Source organism: Mixophyes fleayi, chromosome 6 (assembly GCF_038048845.1).
Source record: "Mixophyes fleayi isolate aMixFle1 chromosome 6, aMixFle1.hap1, whole genome shotgun sequence".
Classification (NCBI taxonomy): domain Eukaryota; kingdom Metazoa; phylum Chordata; class Amphibia; order Anura; family Limnodynastidae; genus Mixophyes; species Mixophyes fleayi.
In genome coordinates, this window is record NC_134407.1 from 218,658,125 (window position 1) to 218,674,239 (window position 16,115).

A 16,115-nucleotide genomic window follows, 5' to 3' on the forward strand; every position below is an offset into this window, starting at 1 on the left:
TATTCAGATCTTTGTTTAACACTGAACTTAATTAAATTCTGAGACTAATAGTGTCAAGTTGCTCTTATCAGATCACCTTAAATCTAATCTATATGTGCTAATAAATTAGGTATACATAAAAGAAGCAGAAGTATATATTGAGGCACTCTGGGATGTTCAATCAAAGTTAAAATGTTAGATTTTATTGATATACATGAATAGAAATTGTTGCTAGTTTCAAACAAGGTCAGAAAATATTTATTAAAAACAAAGTGTTATAAAGTGTGGTGATTTACTTATTATGTGTAGTGATTAAATTTCCAGAAAACACTGCAATAAGCTTTGCTATCTCCTTGATTTCTTATCTGAGAAACACTTTCATTTGTGTCCAATTTATACACCTGCTATTAAGTTATTAAATAATAGTGGCTTTCGCTAATCTCCTATTGGTATTGTTGCAATTCAACCATCAATGCTATTTATGATAATTAGCCTTGTAGTCATATTATTCACAGTTGAGTAATGAAAGATTGACTGTGCATACTATACATACTTTACCCTGCAAGTGGTTTATAATTGTTATTTATTTCTCACTGCCACAATATCCTCATTACTACAAAGTACTTATGAGCTTGACTCCATATATTACAAGAATTAAATTGCTCTGCTGTCTGGAGCTAACAAGTATTAATTCATCAATGACCGAGAACATGTCTCATAGTCATCACCGGTGCTAGGTTTACTGCACTCTCCACAGCATTTACAATCTGTTAATTTTGTATTTATTGTTGCATATAAGACAAGACCATTAATGAGAGGTAAGCTCCATACATAGCATGGACCTCCCTGTCCTGAAAGTATATGAGGCAATACATATTTATTTCTCACTGTGGATATAAGGTGAGCATTATGAGGCAGGCAATTATGAGAAGGACATACTGAGGCTATAATATGAGCATTAACAGAATATCAGATGATTAGATGAGGTGGCCATTATGAGGCTATCAGGTGGGTGTTATGGATTGAGGTGGGCATTATAGATAATGAGGTAGGACGTAACAGCATCTGAGGCAAGAATTGTTAAGTTGTAAGGTAATGAGGCTATGAGGTGGGTATACTGAAGCTGTTAGGTGGGCATACAGAGACTATAAGGTGCACAAGGTGAATATTATGAGACTGTAAAGTGATCACTATGAGGCTGTGAAGTGGGCATTATAGACATTACAAAGATATCAGGTGAGCACTATGAGGCCAAAAGGAAGACGTTAGGAGGCCATGAGTTGGGCATTAGGAGAATATCAGGAGCAGAATGAAGCAGCCATATAGAAGCTATAAGGTGGGCATTAAGAGGATGTCAGGTGACTATTAAGAGGCTATCAATTGGGTTATGAAGGAGGCACTATATTAATATGAAGGGACATTATGTGGCTATGAAGTGGAAATTAAGAGCCCATGAGGTGGGAGTCATGAGGTGGTCTCAGCCTCGTAATTCCTATTTCATAACCTCCTAATACTTACTTTACAACTTCACAACTCATGTACATACTTTACTTCTTACCTATGTTATATGTTTATCATTATATCTCATAATATATCTGCCAGTCACTGCCTCCTGTCACCCCATGTTACACACTTCCGGTCTGTGCGTTCCACCGAGTTCTGGCATGTGCGTTCCAATAGACTTCCGACTTGTGCGTTCCATTAGACCTCCTCTGTTTGCGTTCCAAACGCGGGAAGTGTGTTTTATTCTATTGTAACTTCCGGGTCATCGTAAAGTAGGAGGAAGCTGAGAGAAGACATTGCGGTAATGATTTTTTTTATTAAAATAATTATATTTATACACGGGGAGCAGACTGTGGTGTCTTGTTGTTATAGTACATGTGGAGCAGACTGTGGTGTCTTGTTGTTATAGTACATGTGGAGCAGACTGTGGTGTCTTGTTGTTATAGTACATGTGGAGCAGACTGTGGTGTCTTGTTGTTATAGTACATGTGGAGCAGACTGTGGTGTATTGTTGTTATAGTACATGTGGAGCAGACTGTGGTGTCTTGTTGTTATAGTACATGTGGAGCAGACTGTGGTGTCTTGTTGTTATAGTACATGTGGAGCAGACTGTGGTGTCTTGTTGTTATAGGACATGTGGAGCAGACTGTGGTGTCTTGGTGTTATAGTACATGTGGAGCAGACTGTGGTGTCTTGTTGTTATAGTACATGTGGAGCAGACTGTGGTGTCTTGTTGTTATAGTGCACGTGGAGCTGACTGTGGTGTTTTGTTGTTATAGTACATGTGCAGCAGACTGTGGTGTCTTGGTGTTATAGTACATGTGGAGCAGACTGTGGTGTCTTGTTGTTATAGTACATGTGCAGCAGACTGTGGTGTCTTGTTGTTATAGTACATGTGCAGCAGACTGTGGTGTCTTGTTGTTATAGTACATGTGGAGCAGACTGTGGTGTCTTGTTGTTATAGTACATGTGGAGCAGACTGTGGTGTCTTGTTGTTATAGGACATGTGGAGCAGACTGTGGTGTCTTGGTGTTATAGTACATGTGGAGCAGACTGTGGTGTCTTGTTGTTATAGTACATGTGGAGCAGACTGTGGTGTCTTGTTGTTATAGTGCACGTGGAGCTGACTGTGGTGTTTTGTTGTTATAGTACATGTGCAGCAGACTGTGGTGTCTTGGTGTTATAGTACATGTGGAGCAGACTGTGGTGTCTTGTTGTTATAGTACATGTGCAGCAGACTGTGGTGTCTTGTTGTTATAGTACATGTGCAGCAGACTGTGGTGTCTTGTTGTTATAGTACATGTGGAGCAGACTGTGGTGTCTTGTTGTTATAGTACATGTGCAGCAGACTGTGGCGTCTTGTTGTTATAGTACATGTGGAGCAGACTGTGGGGTCTTGTTGTTATAGTACATGTGGAGCAGACTGTGGCGTCTTGTTGTTATAGTACATGTGGAGCAGACTGTGGCGTGTTGTTGTTATAGTACATGTGGAGCAGACTGTGGCGTGTTGTTGTTATAGTACATGTGGAGCAGACTGTGGCGTCTTGTTGTTATAGTACATGTGGAGCAGACTGTGGCGTCTTGTTGTTATAGTACATGTGGAGCAGACTGTGGCGTCTTGTTGTTATAGTACATGTGGAGCAGACTGTGGCGTCTTGTTATAGTACATGTGGAGCAGATTGTGGTGTCTTGTTGTTATAGTGCATATGGAGCAGACTGTGATGTCCTGTACTATATATGTACTATAATACGTGTGTGCTGACTGCTGCCCTGTTATTATAACACAGTTGGAACAACGAGGCTGAAGCTTCTTATTCATGTTCCAGCTTCTTATTCAGGAAACTGAATTGTAAAAGGATTAAATCAAGTTGGATCACTGATATAACATTAGATTGACACTAACGGATGTCCCTTACACAAATTGCAATTGTATTTATCCTGGTCTAACATGGGTTAGGACAGCCTGTCCAACCTGCGGCCCTCCAGGTGTTGTGAAACTACAAGCCCCAGCATGCTTTGCCAGTAGACAACCAGTTGATAGCTGGAAGGGCATGCTGGGACTTGTAGTTTCACAACATCTGGAGGGCCGCAGGTTGGATAGGCCTGGGTTAGGGCATGAAATCAGGTGGCACAGTCACCATATTTTATTATTTTGAATCAGTAGCTGTAATTTTGCAAGGGTTAAATCCCGTAGCGACACAAAATTGATTCTGGGAATCAACAGAGGGTGGTCAGGTACAAACAAACCACTTGCCTTTGCCCAATGAGATTTTTAACGCTTGCAAAACTACAGCTACTTATTCAAAATGTTAAAATATGGTGACTGAATAAGAAACTAACTGTAGCAGACTCTTATACAGCAGGCTCCAGTGTCTTATAGTTATAGTACACTTGGAGCCGACTATGGCGTCCTCTTATTATAAAGGAGTCTGGTATCCTGTTATAATACAGGTTGAGCAGATTATAGTGGCCTATTATTACAACTAACTTATTACTTATTGCTAACAAATATTAACTTGTTAATGAGTGGTCATGGAGATGAATATCAAATAATATATAGAATAGATAACAAATTACTTTTTGTTAAATGATGAAACGTGGAACGAGCTGGGGAGGCTTTTGTGTGAAGAACACAAACACTTTGGGCCTGATTCATCAAGACACGTATCTGCCGATTTTGAGCGTATCGTACGCTAAATCACTCTGTGCTTACCCAGAACAAGGACATACGCCAGTAAGCGCAGCCCTGTCCCATTCATCTTCAAACACAAAGTGCACTTACTGTAGCCTACGATGTCAGGGCGGGAAAGGGGCATTTTCTTGTAGTCATACAGAAGGGACGTGCCAACTCAAGCGCACGCAGCCACGTCCAAATCAAACTGAGCATCTCACAGTTACTTGTTGTTCTGCTGTATCTCTTGCTCCAGCTACAGGGCTAATCTAAGTCCTGCTCAGTACTGATGACAGTCTCATATGTATGCTATAACATGTGTTTGCAATCAGGAGCAATTGTAAAAATATATTTTATGTTCAGTAGACATCAATAGCATACTAATAAATGTATTTAATGAGTAAAAAACAACTTTCCTCCCCCTTTTTTTTATATTTGATCATTAATGCCATTATTGGTGGCTATATATATATATATATTTGCCTTCCTTTGCAAATTTATAATGCACATCAGCTTTGAACGTATTATACAGTGTCTTGTGTATTAGAGCACAGCAGACCTACACCCGAATTCAACAGTGCATGTATCTTAAGATCCGTGTCTTGATGAATTTGGGTGTGCGCAAATCCGATATATGCGTTTTTTTACTAAACTCCGGTTGCGCTCAGTATGCTTTGATAAATCAGGTCCTTCATGTTCATCTAACAAAGGGCTGAGCTCACTGAGCTTCGGATGTCTGTCAAGGTTTCTTGTTTTTTTTTTTTATAACTCAAAGTTGGCCTTATGCTGGCCCCCTAACTGTTGTAGGGAGTTAGTGAGATGGATGGTTTTAGCGAGTCTCTCTTTCCTGGCACTGGAAGCCAGGGCTAGAAGATGTCCTCTAATAACAGCCTTATGGGCATTCCATAGGGTTGTGGGAGAGATGTCTGGGGAATCGTTAGTTTCGAAATATTCGGATACGAGGGATTTGAGATGAGTCACCGTGTTACTATCATGAAGCAGAGATTCGTTAATCCTCCACGTGAAGGAGGAGAAGGTTTCTTGTTTTACTAAACAATAGAGACTCTCGGAGAATGCCAGTGACTGAGAACCTTCAGAGTCTAAATGATCAGCCTCCAGTAAGTGCCTCAACCTACCTCATGAAATTCACTATTGTTTAACCCTTTTCTAGTTCTCTTCTCAGTCTGTTGTCCAATCACCATCTCACCTGGAAACATGGTGAAGAAATAAAATTGCCCTGGCCAAAGTCACTTCCATTAAGTATGGACTTAACCCTAAGTCCTTGAAGGACACACAATAGTAAAGTAGCACCACCTAACCTGCAACCATCACAATTATATAATTGATCATATTGATTGGGTGGCTGATAATTGTGTGACCTGTATATACTGATCAGTGGATTATTGGTGACCTGTGTATAGTGATCAGTGGATTATTGGTGACCTGTGTATAGTGATCAGTGGATTATTGGTGACCTGTGTATACTGATCAGTGGATTATTGGTGACCTGTGTATAGTGATCAGTGAAGCATTACCTCACTTCTTGGTCCCTCTCTAATCAGTGGGCACTAGGCTGCTTATCACTTTTCTTTAGTGGCTGCACAACAAATGCAAATGTATTTTATGGCTGAGGTTCCCTCCTCAGCCAGTCACTGTGGTGTTTATCTCTCCCTCTCTGTCAGCGTCTCTCTTCTCTATGTCTCTCTCTGTTTTTCTGTTCCAGATTAGGTTAAGTCTGTCATGACCACATCTCCTCTAGATAGCCCAACTCATGCTTTCCCCATATGTATGTCTGTAATTTGTCTTTGAAAGAGCTGTAGCCAACTTGGGGGAGACAGAAGGGGAAAGGTCAGGGTAGGAGATGTACTGTGTCGCAAAGTCCAATGGAGTGAAGGGTGTGCAGGAGAAGAGGGTCATCAACAGTGTCAAAGCAGCAGAGATGTCCAGCAGGATAAGAATGGAGAAAGGACCATTAGATTTTGCAGTAAGTATATCATAGATCACATTTGTGAGGGCAGTCTCAGTGCAGTGTTGGTGGTAGAAGAGAAAGTGAGAGGAGAGAAAGTGAGTCACTCAAATGGTTTGAAGACAAGGAGAAGAAACAAAGGGTGGCAGTTGAAGAGAGAGGCTCGGTTGAGAGATACTGTCACTGAGTTAGGGTCAGAGGACTGCACGTACAGCCGGCCCATGTGATAGACTCTGCGCCTCTCGGAAGGTAATAACGGTGAGGGAGGTGCTCGCCAGGGACTCCCTGCAAGGAAGTTTGGAGTTAGCTGCTCCCAGGCCGCAGGTTGCGGCCCTCTTAGGGGGTGATGAGTGAGGCTATCTTGAGAGCCAAGATAATAACTAAAGATGCCACGGATGAGAAGTAGCTCAATGACTCTGAGACTAAAAGGCAGTTTCCCAGGGCAACAGTAGAGCCAATGTTCTGAAAGTAAGGAACAGCAGACAAGTATGCAGGTTATACTGGAGACTGGTAGCAATGATCTGCGGGTAGATTTGCTGCCAACTCAGAGAACAGGTAGCAATAATCTGCAGAGCGTTACCACAGGATAGTGGAGTAGACACCGAGGCTGTGATGATCTGCCGATAGATGTGCTGGAGACTTCAGAGAACAGGTAGCAAATAGGAGACAAGGAACAGGCCATCTGAACAGGAGAGTAGACTTGAAGATCTGGCAACTTGGTAGAGAAGCAGGTGCTTTAAATAGACAGATCTGACAGGCAATTGGCCAATCAAGAGGATGCAGGAAGTATTGAGCAAACCAGGTGTTTGCATGCTCAGTTCATACCAGCAAGTGAATGCAGAAAGAGGGAAACCAGTGAGAACAGGGACCTTAATGCAGGTTTAGCTGGTGCAATGTGTGACAGATGGTTTCTTTTTTTATTGGTGTTGGAAGGAGGATGGAAATGTACCACTGGAGAGAGACAGGCTGAAGCACTGAGCTAGAGGGGGGCATGCATTGCAGGAGAGGGAGCGGAGAAGTAGGGTAGATGATGAGATGGTGCAGAGACTATAACTACAGTTACTGGGGAGAATGAACCGAGGATTGTTTGAGGAGTGAAGGAGAAGGTGGTTGTGGCTGGATCACTTATAAATAACTTATTTGTGGCTGGATCATGTAGAAATTATTTATTGTAGAATGTATTTCAATTAGTGGTGCAGGCTCCAATGTATATAATTGCAAATGCACTTATCGTGTTACATTGGGATGGGTTTTGTATGGATATGTCTTGTTTCGGGTTGTAACTTTTCTTTGGGAATCGCCAAGTTAGCAATAGAATGGAGTGGATGTGATTTTGAAACTGCCTAGAGACAGGTAAACTCATGCTAATTAGCCCTGTTCATCACTCAGTGACCAACACATTTGTTTAGCCTGTATATGCAACAGGGGGCACTGCCTTCCTGTCTGGTGTGGCTGCATCTCAGATAATGCAAGCAGCAGGTTTTAGCATATAACAGTAGTGTAAATATTGTTAACTTTGCATTGCATGTAAATCCATGTTTGGGAAAATATATTGTATCCTGATACTATAAATAACTCAAACGTGTTAGGGTCGGGGAGGATCAGGGAGCAGCATTATCCCCTGCTGACCAGTGAGTCATGCATCATACCATTTGTACCTTTCTGGATGTCACTAGTACCTTCAACTAGTGGCTGTAACTGTCCTTATTAGGACACTGGAGCAAATAAAACATAATTTTGCTCCAAGAGCCAGCTTTGATGACTACTAACCCTGCTGTAAATTCCTGTGACCTACAGAGTAGACCCAAATCTAATCCATTTCCAGCTGTTCTGAGGTTTGGACCCAGCATTCCAGAACCAACGTTTTGCCCGCTACCTGCAGCTCTGACTAGTGTGATAGACCAGGGGGGGAACCATCCACAACAACCCTGACCTTAAAGCAAGAGGTCAGGTATACTAGCCCAGGTGTACCAGCAAGGGGGTATCCTAGCAGCAATAGTTACCCAGAAGGAAGCGGTTCCAGGTGCCGTTGTAGGAGCCTAGTGGTAGCAGCAGATTAAGTCACTTCTACTGCAGCTAGAGGGCGCAATTTGGGATAAAGAAAGTAGACAGCGGCAAAGTAAGCCCAGCTGGTTCCCAGCAGCAACAGACGGGGTGGCATAAGCGGTCCATCCTGTCACAGTGGGTGATGTGTGAGGGATCCGACATGAGGGAATATCTTGTTGAATCATGTTCATTTTGTCTTGGATATATTATAGTGTGTGTAGTGATAAGTGTGGGACTTTGTGAAGTGATCATTGTTTATCAGGTGTGTGATATCAGCGTGACCTGTGTATAGTGATCAGTGTGTATCAGGAGTGTGATATCAGCGTGACCTGTGTATAGTGATCAGTGTGTATCAGATGTGTGACCTGTGTATAGTGAGAGCAGAGGTGGAAAGGATCAAATGCCACTTTGTTATAATTTCAAGTGCATACTATGTATGGATTGATTGAAAATCCAAAATATTGCACCAAAGAGGTGTCTGGGAGGACCAAACCTCCTGGCTACAAGTAGTGGTGGTTTAACCTTTATCAATACAGTATCGTGTGAAGGTCTTTGTGCAGTCTTGGGAAGGTTGATAACAGGAACTTCTGGGAAACACTGAGCAGAGCTTTATGGCTCGGGGGAAGGAGGAGGACTTAATGATCACTCAGTGTTTCATGTTTCAATATGTTACATGTGTAGTCTGTGATGTTAATTGTAATTATATTTATCCATAGAAAATTGAGCTGTGAGTCTTAATTAGAAGTCGTGTGAGTGAGACACGTCCTATATAAATCACTGATTCATTGAGGATGGACAAGGACCGGAGTCATATGACTAATGGGATATTAAATCTCACCCTGGAGATCATCTACCTGCTGACTGGAGAGGTGAGAGATTCTGTGACATTCTTTATAGAACAGTTATATCACAAACATTAAACTACCTCTCCTGCAGCTCCTGTCATCTTCAGTGGACCGGCTGCTTTTAGTCCTCTGTTTTCCTCCAGCTCTCAAAGCAACGTCATGTTGCCGTCTGTTCAAAGCAGGTGATTCATCTATGAGGGCCGGCCATAGACAGAGGACACAAATTGGTGGGCACACTGAAGATGGCAGGAGCTGCACCCATCTCTGATATTCACTCCACTTTCCTAGGAAAATGTTACATATAGGAAAGATATTGTTTTTAAAAATTATACATTTAGCACAATTAAACCCTACATATAACAACTCTGAATTGGTGTTTTTTTAATTTACTTTTTTATTGATGTATCCCTCAATACACAGGAGTAAATAGTAGTGAAGAAGACATCTGATGAGCGTGTGATACTCAGTAGCCATCTCCATGTGTCAGAAAGATTGAGCAGGACCCAGAATCCTGCCCAAGTCACAGTTCCTCCACCTCACTTACTGATACATGAGAGAAACAATGATCAGAAGATCCTGCAACTAACCAACAAGATCATTCAGCTGCTGACTGGAGAGGTGACTGCTGGGAATGGGACATTATACAGTAACACCAGGGGATGTGTCTGGGTGATGACTGTATCGTTGTGTGTGTCAGGGTCCTATAAGGTGTGAGGATGTCACTGTCTATTTCTCCATGCAGGAGTGGGAGTATTTAGAAGGACACAAGGATCTGTACAAGGACGTGATGATGGAGAATCACCAGACCCTCATGTCATGGGGTAAGAGTAGACTATTATTTATTGTATAAGAGAAAGCAGTTTTGAGGGCCTCCTGGATACACACAATAAATCACATAAAAACAATGTATTCAGTCACAATGTGTCTCCTACAGATGGATCCAGTAACAGAAATACCCCAGAGAGATGTCTCCATCCACTTTTTTCACTGGATTGTACAGAGGAAAATCCTATTATCCCACAAGACTATCAGGTAGGTAGGGTTTTGGGTTTCACCAAATACCAAAGTGACTTTTCACTATATGATCTGTAGGGCAGCTGAGTGTGTTTTATACACTGATATTCTTCTGGTTAATCTCTAATAATTTAATCAGACATAATTAAAGTAGTATTTTAAGACAAAATTGAAGCAGTATTTTAATGTTTTGTGGGAGATTTAGGGTGATAACCTGGCTGATATTAAGGCAGAAGATATAAAGGGAGAAGAAGAGACGTATGTGAGGGGCTATCAACAAGAAATCCCTACAGATATCAGTACAGGTGAGTACTACATCAATCTCTTATTCTACATCCTCTACTGTCTGTACAAACTAGTGAGGAACAAGTATCTGCTCAGTGGGGGAGTCAGGTGCCATCAGCCCCTATTAGACTTCTGTTCTCCTCCTCACATCATATCATTGTGAGCTACCAGCCCAGAGATCTGACCAGTCTTGCGTCGGCAGTTGGTAAAGTAAAACCTACTTTTATTGTAAATGTACAATACTTAGATGAAAGCACTTTTAGGAACAAGTACCAGTGCATTCACTGCACCAAAACATAACGCACAACTCTATCAGAAAGTTATTATCGGAGCTCTGTCCCAGCTACTGGGCAACTATTCACTCCTCTAACAGCAAGGTAGGGACCAAGCCAAATGTCTCCCTGCTTTTAATAGGTTCACAAAGTTGTAAAGTTCACAGATCTTAAAACAGTGTTTCTCAAACCCAGTCCTCAGGGATCCCTAACAGTGCCTTAAAAGTTTCAATCACCAGCATGATTCACTGATCGATAACTAGTCCAGAAGGAAATGTAAGTTCAGTACTGTCCAAGAAGAAGACCACTGTTGGTGGGACATAGCCCCCTTTTATTACTTCTCTTGTTCCTATGGTATCTGAGCATCTTGAGCTGCCCACAGATTAAACCATTACAGTATTTGTAGGTGAATTCATGCTCTTGACAGACTGGCACTTCCAGCACAATTTGCCCACCTGCTAGTGAAAGAAGTCCTGAATAGTTCTGTACTAACAGTGGACACTGACTGTCTTTGTGTTTCTGGTTAGCTGGGCACACTGATGAATTTTAGTAAAGGTGTCTCCTTTAAAGGACATGATGCAGAGTCTATCGTTGTCCACAGAACCCAACTGGGGACCTTTAAGGACTATGCGCAATAAATCATTAAACACATATAACATAATCTACAACATGAGGGGATGCCAAGCAGGCTTAACCTTTATTTCCAAGTAGCCACTAGCCACATTTCTTTATAAATCTATGATATAGAAGGTTTGAACCGTTCCTATTGATAATCCTTAACCCCCTGTTAACCAGATGACCACTACAAACACTGAGGTTGACTGAGCCAACAGCTTGCTTCAGGCTAGCAGATATAATCACCTGAATCATGTTATATGGAGGTTCTTCTTTTGCAACAAAAGAGGAGATCAGGTGCTTGATGAGATGGAGGAGTTCATTCATCTTCAGCATTTTTCACCATACTATAATGCAATGAAGAGAAGTACCTAACACTGGGGACTCCCATTTTAACTCCTTTCCTGCAGAGTTGGTGACTGTTAGAGTCTTAAAATTTAGAGTTTACTATCAATTTGTTTATTATTAACAGATTTTTATATAGTGCTTACATATTGCACAACACATTTAAGAGATTTTTTAGTAATTCACACATCCCTGTGTGTCTGTGGAGCTTACAGCTTGTGTTCCCTTTCATACTGGTACACAAACACACACGCTAGGGTAAATTGTGTCTGAAGCCATTTAACTTACGAGTATATCTTTGGACTGTGGGCTGAAACTGGAGCACCTGGTGGAAAACTACGCAAACACATGGAGAACATACAAACTCCACATAGATAGTGCCCTTGTCAGAATAGAACCCATGACCCCAGGGCTGAGGCAGCTCTGCAAACCACTGTCACACCAATGTTACTGGATAGGTGACACTGTGACACCTCATGTCATTACCACAGCATGTGCAGTGGTACAAGGTGAGAGCAAGTGATCAACTACTTGGAGACACAGGGAGACAACCTTCCTGAAAAGAGCCAACCATGATGTATGAGTAATCCATCTTTCCTATTGGAACAACTGGATGTTACCTTTCAATTCCCTTCTTCACACTTTTATATTAGGATCACTCAGACACTAAATAACAAAGGGTTATTTGTCTATGATTGTTTCACACTTGTATCCTCTCTAGATAACATTCCCTTATTTACTAAGAACACTGGAACACGGTCATTACTGTCAAGTTTTATATAGTTATCTATGTAGACTTCATGGTGAGCCCTGGGTCCTCCTAGCCTGAAATGATGTAATCCTTCCAGAAATTGTTTAGAGAGCGCCACGGTTCAGATGTTTTCTGTTATTACAATTATGCCTAATGAGGGCAAGTATCTATTGTGCTGTAGGAGATACTGTCCTATGTCACTTTTCAGTGTGGATTTGAAATTGTTTTCCAACAGTCATAACAAACTGGAAAATGCCTTTACCTTCCACCCATTACTCACTTGGATCAGTTTGGATTTATTCCATTTAGAGAACCAAGGGTTATCATCACCAAGGCATTTAGGTCAATCGATATTGCTGAATTCAGGCATCTTCCTTTAATATTGTTGCTACTCGTGCAAAGTAGAGGGGAAGGGGTAGGACAGACACTGATGGCATAGGAACAGGCTTCAATGTGGGTCAAACAATAAACTTATGTAGAAAGTGGGGTTGCCATGTGCTTTTTGAAACAAACATGAACATGGCGCTTACTTAAGGTTACCAGCCTGAAGGATCTGGAGGCGGCTCAAGGTCTAAATCGCCTGACGGAAGACTGCTCCCGAAGTGGAAGGTGGAGCAGGGGTGGATATATCTACGAAATTCCTAGAGATACCATGAGGCCCATATGCGTTCAAACTTGTGTGATTTATCATGATGGTAGTAGAGAATACTTTCCATTCTTGCGATATGGCAGACATAGTTCCGAAGGGCCTGCATAGAAAGGGGATTGGTTCTTTCAGTGGTTAGCTGTCAGGGATTTAGTAGCTGCTAAAGTATGGGAGATTAGCTTGTTAGAGAAAGCGCACTTATCAGGTAGGAGGCAAGAGAGAAGAAATGACCAGGGGTCCTTAGACACCTGTTGGTCAGAAACAGAGTTTATGACCAAGAGGACCATGTTCAAAAAGAGGGCTATGCACACGCAAGTCCACCATATGTGGAGCATCTTACCCCTCTGGCCACAGTTCCACCATCAGCTCTTATTGGATGTGGGAAACATTTTGGAAAGCTTGTCAGGCATATAGTACCACCTGTAGTAGGCTGTTTCCTTGATTTGTGTGGAGATTGAGCTTTTAGCGAACCCGTCTCTGACCAACTCCCAGTAGGACTCATCTGGGGAGGTCCCAGGTCTCTCTCTCCTCTCTTCCCTCTCCCCTCTTCTCTCTCTCCCCCCTCCCCCCTCAGATATCATACCCTTATTGAGCGGGTAATGTCGACGCAGCCGCTCAAATAATTTAACGGCCTGCAGGGTGTCAGGTGAGGGCAAGGGCATAGTGAAGTGTCGGATCTGAAAAAACTCAAAGAAAAGTGGGTGGAAAGATTCATACTTTTGGTGGAGCTCTAACAGGGAATCCCAGCCCCGAAACACAGAGTCAGGCACTTTCACTGGAAGGGTCTGGAACAGATATAGAAGTTTTGGGGATCAGGTTCATCTTAATGACGAAGATCCTCCTCAGCTAGGATATGATATAGTCCTGCCACACTCCGAGATCTTGTTTAATTCTAGCCAGAAGGTGGAGGATATTTTGCTGATATACCCTGTCATATGAAGAGGTGATCTACAGTATATCCCGAGATATTTGAAGTTATGTGTCTGCTATTGCAGAGTAAAGTTAGCTTGTAGACGGGCTTGTAAGGGAGACGGGGCATGAAGGAGCATTGCCTCAGACTTAGAGAAGTTAATTTTATAGCCTGATAGGGAGCTATATTCATCCATAAGTTGGTACAAAGAGGGTAGGGAGTCCTGGGGGGTTCGTGAGGGTAAGGAGGATATCATCGGCGAGATCTTGAATTCCCACTAATTTTGCAGCGCTGTACAGAGAACTCACTCACATCAGTCCCTACCTCCATTGTAGCTAACAGTTTAAATTACACACACACAGACAGAGAGACTAGGGTCAATTTGATAGCAGCCAATTATTATTATTATTAATTTTTATTTATAAGGCGCAACAAAGTATCTGTAGCGCCGTACAAGGACAAACAATGGCACAGTACAAGGTGAAACAGCACAGTACAAGTAACAGTAAGCACTATAATTCTGGGGCTTAGGCTCAGCTAACGAGAGGGGGGGGGGGAAAGTCAGTACAGGCAGGTAACTTTGGCCCAAGAGGGTGGGCACGGATGACAGGTTAAGAGCCACTGAGGGGAGCGGAGAGAAGCGAGAGGAGACAGAGGGGAGAAGGACCAAGAGGAGGAGAGCTGAGTAGCTGGAGAGCGCAGTTAAAAGTGATCAAAACAGGAGGTAGGAGAGCCCTGCTCAACGGAGCGTACAATCTAAAGGGAGGGGAAGACAGACAGACACAAGGATGAGACTGGAGAAACGGAGACGGAGTCGAGGAAGGGGGAGAAGGGATGGAAGAGAGAGGTAGCCGACCGGTGGGAGGTTAGGCATGAGACTGGAAGGCTTTTAAGAAAAGGTGAGTTTTTAATGTTCGTTTGAAAGAGGACAGATTAGGGGAAGTTCTGATGGAGCGGGGGAGCTTGTTCCAATGGAGGGGAGCGCCGCGGCAGAAGTCTTAGATACGTGCGTGAGAAGTGGTAATCAGAGGGGAAGAGAGGCGACGATCGCAGGTAGAGCGCGCTAGAGGTCTTTTGCACTTTAATAACCACTAATATTTCCTCCTCAAATATTTCCTCATTCAATTGTAGGACTGACAGTTGGGAGATCTTGTGGAGTTTTGCAGCGATTCAGAAAATACGCGCGTTGGGGGGCACCTCCAAGGTTCAGACTGTCTAGGTTATACAGTTTGGAGTAGAACCTTTGGAACTCACGACCAATCAGGTTAGGGTTATAAATGGGAGAACCTGAGGCAGATCTCAGTGCCGTGGTGTTATGAGCTGAGTGGCCAAAATCGTATCCGCCTTGTCTCCCTTTTTATAAAATGACTGCTTCAGTCGTTTCAGGACCTTAGCAGTGGCTACCAGGAAAAGGAGATTCAGGACAGGGTGCACCCTAAGGAGTTTAGTCAGGGTGGCATCATCTGACGACAGTTTGTGCTGTCGCTCTAGTGTCTGGAGTAGGATGGCCAGTGACGTACGTTTAGAGGTGGATGATTTATTAAGGTGTGAGGCCATGCTTATAAGGTGGCCCCGCAACACCGTCTTATAAGCTTCCCAGAGGGTCGCAGGGAACGTGTCAGGAAGGTCATTCAAAAGGAAATACTCTTCAGGTGTAGTCCTTAGTTGTAGTGAATTGTGGAGGATGGAGTCATTAAGGCGCCATGTAGAGGGGTGGGAGACTATATCTGAGAGGTTGGCCAGTATGGGGGAGTGGTCAGACCAGACCTTTGGGTGGATGTGGGCCTCCCGGAGCTTTAGGGTCAGATCGTGGCTGAGGAAGATCATGTCTATCTGTTAGTAGGTTTTGTGAACTGCGGAGTAGATCGTGGAGTCACTGGATGTAAGTTCCATAACCCCCCAAGAGTCAAAGAGAGGATGGTGGCCGAGAAAGAATGCCAAGGACAGGACTCAGAGCTGTCAGCAGATGGAGCCAAAGAGGACTACTTATCGATAGTCCCATCTACAACAGCATTAAAATCCCCTGCTATAATCCCTTCTCCCTGGCGGACCTGAGAGAGCAGGGAGCTGTAAAAAGCGACATTGGTTTTGGTTCAGGGCATAAAGATTAACTAAGGTGGACAGTATTATTGACTTTCCCTACTAGTAGTAAAAATCCACCGTCAAGATCAGAGTGAGAGGTAAGCATTTAATATGTGACATGTTAAGCAAAAAGGATAGCAACTCCTCGCTTTTTCTGTCTGAGGTCGCAAGCATGGAAAGTAGAT

General features: G+C 42.9%; 4 protein-coding genes across 8 annotated transcripts in view; 3 read left to right on the plus strand and 1 right to left on the minus strand.

Moving 5' to 3' along the window:
• LOC142159947 (uncharacterized) overlaps positions 1-16,115 on the minus strand; it is a 502,572-nt gene that overhangs the window by 453,953 nt on the left and 32,504 nt on the right. The gene's annotated exons all lie outside the window — the stretch shown is intronic.
• Positions 1-16,115, plus strand: part of LOC142160024 (uncharacterized) — a 73,395-nt gene that overhangs the window by 53,645 nt on the left and 3,635 nt on the right. The window lies entirely within an intron of this gene.
• The window catches only part of LOC142159791 (uncharacterized), a 1,176,369-nt gene continuing 1,161,992 nt past the window's right edge, over positions 1,739-16,115 (plus strand). The window contains exons 1-3 of one of the 2 annotated variants that reach the window (XM_075214526.1): positions 1,739-1,783; positions 8,882-9,034; positions 9,431-9,628. Coding sequence is in view for 1 of the 2 variants with exons in the window: in XM_075214525.1 (XP_075070626.1) it covers positions 8,957-9,034 (78 nt within the window). In the remaining variant the exon portion in view is untranslated. The remainder of the gene's footprint in view (positions 1,784-8,881; positions 9,035-9,430; positions 9,629-16,115) is intronic. The other variant, XM_075214525.1, reaches the window with a different exon arrangement.
• LOC142160634 (zinc finger protein 571-like) lies at positions 9,642-15,903 on the plus strand. The gene is made up of 4 exons (XM_075215497.1): positions 9,642-9,831; positions 9,945-10,042; positions 10,230-10,329; positions 15,713-15,903. The coding sequence occupies exons 1-4, from the start codon at positions 9,747-9,749 to the stop codon at positions 15,901-15,903; spliced, it is 474 nt and encodes a 157-aa protein (XP_075071598.1). The 5' UTR covers positions 9,642-9,746.

Coding starts and splice junctions, on each gene's coding strand:
- LOC142160634 (XM_075215497.1), top strand. CDS start 9,747: ATGCAGGAGTGGGAGTATTTAGAAGGACACAAGGATCTGTACAAGGAC. Junction 9,832..9,944: donor CCAGACCCTCATGTCATGGG/GTAAGAGTAGAC, acceptor TGTCTCCTACAG/ATGGATCCAGTAACAGAAAT. Junction 10,330..15,712: donor CCCTACAGATATCAGTACAG/GTGAGTACTACA, acceptor ACTGCGGAGTAG/ATCGTGGAGTCACTGGATGT.